The sequence below is a fragment of the Arachis duranensis genome, chromosome 9 (assembly GCF_000817695.3).
Source record: "Arachis duranensis cultivar V14167 chromosome 9, aradu.V14167.gnm2.J7QH, whole genome shotgun sequence".
Classification (NCBI taxonomy): domain Eukaryota; kingdom Viridiplantae; phylum Streptophyta; class Magnoliopsida; order Fabales; family Fabaceae; genus Arachis; species Arachis duranensis.
In genome coordinates, this window is record NC_029780.3 from 5,409,775 (window position 1) to 5,417,723 (window position 7,949).

General features: G+C 30.1%; 1 protein-coding gene across 1 annotated transcript; it reads left to right on the plus strand.

The window, feature by feature from the left end:
• Nucleotides 1–1,916: 1,916 nt before the first annotated feature.
• On the plus strand, nucleotides 1,917–7,252 carry LOC107464236 (phospholipase D alpha 4-like). The gene is made up of 5 exons (XM_016083166.3): nucleotides 1,917–2,111; nucleotides 3,080–3,676; nucleotides 4,374–5,092; nucleotides 5,438–5,997; nucleotides 6,909–7,252. Exons 1-5 carry the CDS (start codon nucleotides 2,007–2,009, stop codon nucleotides 7,250–7,252), a joined length of 2,325 nt encoding a protein of 774 aa, XP_015938652.1. The 5' UTR covers nucleotides 1,917–2,006.
• The last annotated feature ends 697 nt before the right edge of the window (nucleotides 7,253–7,949 follow it).

The following is a 7,949-nucleotide window of genomic DNA, read 5'->3' on the forward strand; positions in this document are numbered from 1 at the left end:
TGATCTCTCGGGTCCCCGGCAACGGCGCCAATGTTACGGTAGGTAACCGGAGATTAATACGATGGATGGCGTTTGATGGCCCAAGTGTATGAAGGAGGAGGACTCCGGATGAATCTGCAACTCGGGAGGCTCCGTCCGACTTGTGCTCGCGAGTGAATGGGGGGTGGTACCTGCAAAGACACTCCGATGCCTAAGTTAGCAAGAGTGTAAGCAGGTCTAGAGAGTATTGGGCTTAGAGATACCTGAGGGGTGTCAGTGTATTTATAGTGGTGAGCCAATAACCACCGTTGGAGTAGTGCCGTATCTTTAGGGTGCTAACCGTCCCTATTATCTTGGGGAGGTTAAGATATGGCTTTATGAAGCGGTTAGAGAGATTTTAGGGGCGGTTACTCATTTGAATGAGTGTTTATCTGCCAGCTAATCTCATATCCGACTTCTTCAGACCAAGTCGTGGTTGATACCGACTTCTTAAGAGAAGGTCGGTACTTTAGCTAGGCTTAACCCTTCAGGTTAGGCCTTTTAGTTGGACTTGGGCCTTTGTATTGGGCCAGGGTATGAACAAGTGGTATAATTAATTTTGTTGAAATTGACACCATCGTTATTTAACTATTTCTCTCTACTTTTATTTCTTATATAGGGATATATAGAGATCGGAGTATAATAACTACTCTTTACACTATAAACACATAAAATTAAGGTTTAATTATTTAATTAGCTTCTACAGTTTCACGACACTTTTAGTTCGGTTTTTATAATTTTAAATTGAAAAAGTCTAAGGGCTAGTAATTTTTGTGTTTTCTAGCCATCATTTAACCATCAAAACAAAGGTGAGTGATTTCCCACCATTAAATGTAATCTCACACCATTAAAAATACTATTGATGGTCAATTGATGGTTACAAAATACCAAAATTACTGCCTCTAACATTCCTCTTTATAATTAAGCTTTTATACTAAATGATATTTTTTAGTTAAATTCTTATTAGTTATTATCTTTTAGAAAAAGACAAGCTATAATTTTATAATATTCGTTTCTAATATTTTACAATTTATCATATATCTAACACAAAAATAAATATTTAAAAAATATTTTGTATTTTTTAAACAGAAAACAGTTGACTAAAGATCTATTGAAAAATTTTATCTAATATAAAAAAATTGTACTTATACTTTTAAACTATAAGAACCTTTAAAATTTAATAAAATTATTACGAGAGTAGACTAACAATAAAATAATTAAGTCTAAACTACTAAACCCTCGTATATATATCGATCCTAACCTACATAACTAACTTCTTCCAACTAACTTTCCCCCTTTTTTTTCCCAAATGTCAGACGTCATTTTCGTAGGACCCTGCAATTGTGTATACCTTTTTTTTTCTAAGAAGGAATGTAAATAAAGTTATTGCAAAAATATTAAATTTAAAATTAATTCAAAAGAATGAATATTCCATGAATCTTGAAAAGAGATAGACCTTAAATCAACCAAACAACAAACAAAAAATAGGGAATATTCCTAATCAAAGCTTAAATAGATCGTTATTAAAAGAATTATTAGCTAGCCCTCCTTTGTATTATGCTTAGGTTTAATACAAAGATAATGAATTTATTAGTTTGTTGATTGATAAAGGGTATGATGATGTAATATACTGAGACTATACGAGAGGTAGTATTTTGATTGGTGCTTAATGGTTACGGTAAAATTCTGATTTGGACTTAAGAAACTTAACTTGTAGTTAAAACTTTGTGATGGAAAATACTTGAAGGTTGGTTCTTCAATTGTGCAACGTTATACAAAGTTTTCTTATGCTGCTTTAACTTTCAATTCAATTCCAAGGTTCCCCTTTATTTATTTATTGCTTCTTCAATATTCACTTGCAAAAGAGAACTCACTTTCTTTTATTTATATATGTAATAATTGGTAATGGTAATTAATGACAAACTAGCTAAGAGTAGTTATTATTACCTACTTGTTACTTTGTGAATATTTGAAGTTATTAGGAGGACATGGCAAAAGATGATGATGAAATGCCTAAGATCCTTCATGGAACAATTGAAGCTACCATCTTCAATGCCTCATCACCTCCCTCTTCTTCTTCATTTCCCTTCAAGGTAAGTCCCTAACAAAAATGATTTTCATATGTTACATGCATTAATTAGTCCTTCATGATGGAGGCTAGCACATATTTAATTTGGATTCAATATTGCTATATATATGTGTATACTTTCTTTAAGTGATGTAAATTTAGGCTGTTAAATAATCTTCAGGCAATTGTCAAGATTGTAATAAATATTATGTGATCTTTTTAAGTGATAGTGTTATATATTATCACACACACATATATTCGATAATATGTTATGAAAATCTTGCACTATTGATTTTCATTTCACTAAAATGATAGTTATGGCCATTTTTTTTATGATTTGTTCCTAACAAAAAATTCGATCAAATTAGTATTTAAATTTATTTTATAATATTAAATAAATTTACTCTTTTATTTTTAAAATTTTAGATAATTTAATCACTTAACCATACAATCTTTATAAAAAAAAAAAATTAAAGATTAAGTTGTTACTTTTTAAAAATATTAGGAACTAATTTATCTTTTTATTTAATCACTGATTATCTTGTCTGATATTCTAAAAGATTAAAGACAAATTTATCTAATAAAAAAATTATTAAGAACCAAGTTAGAATATTGCTCTAGAAACATTATCAATCTTTTAAACCACCGCTATGAATTATTTACAAGAACTGTTATTAGCTGTTTATTGTCCTCTTACAAACAATTTTCATGGTTGTTCAAAATAAAATTTCCAATCCTTGTATATAAACTAGCAATTCTATTAGATAAACAACAAAAATTGTGAACAATATGAACAACGAGCTACATCTCAAACCCACTAATAAATATAAATAAATTTAATTAATTTAAAATTTAAATTTTAAAATTAAAATTAACTTTTTTTTAACCTATTATTTAAGTTGTTCAGAAAAAAATGTTGTTCCTCTTTACTTCCTCACAAACAAGTAATACACCATTTAAATTTAAAAATTAAAATTTCTTTTTTTTTTTCAGTGTCTATGTTTAAAAGCAGAAAAACCAGCTTATGTGACAATCAAGATAGACAAGAACAAGGTTGCAAAAACAATTGAAGACATTGATCGTGTATGGAACCAAACGTTCAAGATCCAATGTGCATACCCAATTGATTCAACAATCACAATAACACTCAAAACAAAAACTTGCACATTAGGAAAGTACCACATAAAAGGCCAAAAGCTTCTAGAAGAAGGAGGCTTAATCAATGGATTCATCCCTCTATTAATGCAAGATAATAATGGGAAAAAACCAAACCAAAAACTCAAATTGAAGTTCCAGTTATGGTTCAATTCAGCTGAAGAATTATTGGAACCAATAAGTTGGGCAAAGATAATGAGGTTTGGGAATTGTTGTCAAGGAATGAGAGATTCTTCTACTACATTTCCACAAAGGTCTAATTGTTATGTCAAACTATATCATGATGCTCATCATTGTTCTACTTTTCAACCAAATATAACTGGTTTATTATGTGAAGCTCCAAGGAAGCTATGGGAGGATGTGTATAAAGCTATTGAGGGTGCAAAGCATATAATTTATATTGCAGCCTGGTCCCTCAATCCAAACTTGGTTCTGGTAATAATAACACACTACCCTCTTTTAATAAATTTCCAATAATCTTGTTATTCTTAACCAAAATACACTAACAACTATCACATCTTTTTCCCCATTTATTTTTATTTGATGAGCTCACCTCTCACTAGTAAAAAAATAGGCATATTAATTAGTCTTACTTATGAATGGATTAATTTGTCACTTTTGTCCTCAAATGACAAGAATTAGTCATTTTTATGTTGTGAGAATAATTTTGTTCTATTTTTTTCTTTTGTCAGGGATAAAATCAAAATTTATTCTAATATTTAAAAGTGTTTTTATCAATAAAAAATATTAAGTGATTAACACTTTTTTCTTAATTTTTATTTTATATTTGAACCAATACTAACTAATTTTTTTCTTTTTAAAACTTAAAATGTTATACTCCTAGTATTTTTTTGGTAGTATATATATGAAATGCGAACTAATTTAATATTTATATTTCTGAGTAATTTTTTACACCAAACTAATATTTTAGTTTTAAAGATCTCATTTAAGCAATCTACACAAATTTAAAAGTGTCTTCTTATAAGAAAAAAAAGGCATTCTTCCTTATAAAATATAAACAGAGACAAAAATAATGACACTTTATATATCTTTCTAGTTTCTTCTAATTAAGTTAAAATAGTTAATATATAAATACGTTTATTAGAAGCTAAAAATATGGTGTCTGGAGCAGGTTAGAGATCCTCAAACAGAAATCCCACATGCCAAAGGAATAAAGCTTGGTGATTTATTGAAGAAGAAAGCAGAGGAAGGTGTTGCTGTGAGGATTATGCTTTGGGATGATGAAAAATCTTTGCCCTTTATTAAGAAGAACAAAGGTGTAATAACAAACAATAATAATGCACAACATCATGATGATGATGATGATGATGATGCTTTTGCTTACTTCAAGAAAACAAGAGTAATATGCACAAAGTGTCCTAGGTTGCACCACAAATTCCCAACACTCTTTTCTCACCACCAAAAGACTATAACATTGGACACAAAATCACCAAATAATTCTAGTGATGATGATGGTGAAGATGAGAGAGAACTAATGAGCTTTTTGGGAGGATTAGATTTGTGTGAAGGAAGATATGACACTGAGCAACATTCATTGTTTCACACACTGATTAGGGAATCACATTGTTATGATTTTTACCAACCAAACATTGGAGGAGCTAGTCTTAACAAAGGAGGGCCAAGAACACCTTGGCATGATGCTCATGCTTGTGTTATTGGTGAGGCTGCTTGGGATGTGTTGACCAACTTTGACCAAAGGTGGAGAAAGCAATGTGATTCTTCTTTTCTTGTTCCTACTACCACCATTGCAAATGTTGTTGGGCCAAGGAATAGCACAACTTCAAACACTTCCATAGACAAGGATTGGAATTGGAAAGTTCAAGTATACAGGTTAGACAATGATTAGTTTAAGATAGCAGCAATATCTTGTCAGTTATTTATGTACTCATTAGTTTACTTAAGTAAGTATCGACTGTTTGAATCTTACTTTATGGATGCAATAATCCATTGATCAATGATAAATCTTTAAATAGAATTCTGATTCACAACAAATTAGTTTTTAAATTGTCAGTTGAAAGATATTGTAAAAAATTAGAATAAAATAAGACATTCTTTATGCAAATATATCTTTATTTAGATTATATGTGATTTTGAACAACAATTTAATCTTTATGAATATCTATGCACAATTTTGCAATTTATTCAACTAAAATGGTTGATCATTCACTTGTACAGGTCAATTGATGATGTGTCAGCTAGCTTCCAAAGCCAATCATTTAGAGAGTTACATGTAGAAAGGAGCATCCATGAGGCTTATGTTGAAGCAATAAGAAGTGCTGAAAAGTTTATATACATTGAGAATGAATATTTCATTGGAGGGTGCCAATTATGGGACAAAGATAGGGATAGTGGATGCACAAACCTAATCCCAATTGAAATTGCACTCAAAATTGTTAGCAAGATCAAAGCAAAAGAGAGCTTTGCAGTGTACATAGTGATACCAATGTGGCCAGAGGGAGTGCCTAAAAGTGAAGCAGTTCAAGATATATTGCATTGGACTAGAGAAACTATGACTATGATGTATAGGTTAATTGGAGAAGCATTGAAGGAGAATGGGGAGAATAATAATAATGGTCACCCTAAAGATTATTTGAATTTCTTTTGCCTTGCAAATAGGGAACAAAAGGGGAGTGGGGAGTATATTCCACAACATGCTCCTCATCCTGGAACACTTTATGGGAATGCACAAAGTAATAGGAGGTTCATGGTTTATGTTCACTCCAAGTTCATGATAGGTATTATTATTATTGCTCCATTATTCTTCAAATTTGTTATTGTTGTTTGTTGACTTGTTTGGTCTCTTCCCTTGTTCTTCAATTAGATTATTAGATAAGAATAATTCAAACAAGGGTCCATAATTCACTTATAAATTATAATTAAGTATTATTTGTAACTTATTGAATATTGATTAGTTGTATTAAATTAAAAAAAAAGTAATACTAAATGCAACTTAAAATGAGAAATTGAATGAACAATTTAAAGTAGGTTAAATTATTTTGTTAGTTTTTATATTTTTTTTTAAATTTATAGTTAAGTCTCTATAGTTTAAGACTTTTAAATTGATTTTTATATTATTTTAAATTTTATAATTAGATTCTTACTGTCATTAAAGTTAGAATTAAAATAATATTTTTTTCTAAATTCTTATACTCACACGTAAGGTTAAATTCTTAAAATCTGAGTGTCTTTTTATTTTTAAAATATTTTGTTAACTTTAACATTTTTAATACGTCAACGATTTAATTATAAAATTTAAAATGGTGTAGGAATCTAACTAAAAATTTTAAAATTATAGAAATTTAATTATAAATTTGATAAAATTATAATAAATAGAAAGATTATTGAACCTTTAAAATAAGTTGAGAGTTTTATCATTTGGGTCGGATATTATTTTGTTTCCAAAAAACATCTTTAATAAGAGAGTTGAGGGGAGTTGAGAGAAGTTAAAGGATAAAATAAAAGAATAAATAACAAGAGTAAAATATATGAGAAATAAAAATAAAAATAAATTTTAGTATTGTGGTTTGGTTCTGCCATAAACTCAGAGTAGTCTTAAGAATAGAAATGTAAATATCTTTTTTTCTTTATACTTTCTCTTAAATATTATTTAGCTTTTCAATTAATTTTCTGTTGTATATGATACCAGTGGACGATGAATACATACTAATAGGATCAGCAAATGTGAACCAAAGATCCATGGATGGAGAAAGGGACAGTGAGATTGCCATAGGCTGCTACCAATTATCTCAAGATAATAAACATGAAGGTATGAGCCGTGGTGAGATTCATGCATTTAGAATGTCACTATGGTATGAACACACTGCTAGTAGTGCCAATTATGACTTGTTCTTGGAGCCACAAAGCTTGGAATGTGTCAACATTATGCGTTCAATTGGTGACAAAATGTGGCAAATTTACATCAATGATGAAATTGTGGACATGGAAGGTGTGCACCTTGTGACTTCTTTACAAATTAAATTATATATATAAATAATCACGCACGAGTTCTAATTTATGCTAGCTGCATATATCAGTTTATAATAATGATCGTTTTATATCTTATTTTTCCTTTTCATTCATGAAATGTATCTGAACATATACAAATATTAACTTATGCATGTAATTGATAGAGTTAAATCTCAAAGTAGTCCCTGAAATTTACGAAATGCATTGATTTGATCCATAACTTTTCAATTGCACTATTTATGTCATCAAAATTGAAAAAAATGCATCTATTTAGTCCCTTCCCGTTTTTCCATCCAAACTGCTTCCCGGCAGCAGTGATGTGTGGCAATGGACTAGTACTCAACGACACCGTTCTTTCCAAACTACTAAATTTATTTAAAGCAGTCTCCACCAGATTGCTATTGTTTCCATCAACAAAAGCAGCAATATTTTCAGAGAAAGAAGAAGAAGAACGGTTACTCTTTTTTCTCATGGCCTTCATGTTCCTCTGCTGATTTTCAGAGCGCTTTCTTCTTGTTTTCAACCTCCTCAGCGTTTGCAACTCCTTCCTCTTCCTCCACTCCTCCTCTGTCTCCGTTGGAAGGGAACATGTTCTTATCAGATTTGTCAATATCTTAATTATTATTATTGCTGTTGTTATTATCTTTATCTCTGATGAGGGGGCTTTGAGAATGAAAATTCGGGTATTGATGTTGTTCTCTTGATCTTCTTCACTGTTGGG

What these genes read in the sequence shown, in the direction of transcription:
- LOC107464236 (XM_016083166.3), top strand. Translation starts at nt 2,007, where the DNA reads ATGGCAAAAGATGATGATGAAATGCCTAAGATCCTTCATGGAACAATT. An exon ending in CTTCTTCATTTCCCTTCAAG is followed by an intron (nt 2,112 to 3,079) that starts GTAAGTCCCTAA and finishes TTTTTTTTTCAG; the next exon opens with TGTCTATGTTTAAAAGCAGA. An exon ending in TCAATCCAAACTTGGTTCTG is followed by an intron (nt 3,677 to 4,373) that starts GTAATAATAACA and finishes TGTCTGGAGCAG; the next exon opens with GTTAGAGATCCTCAAACAGA.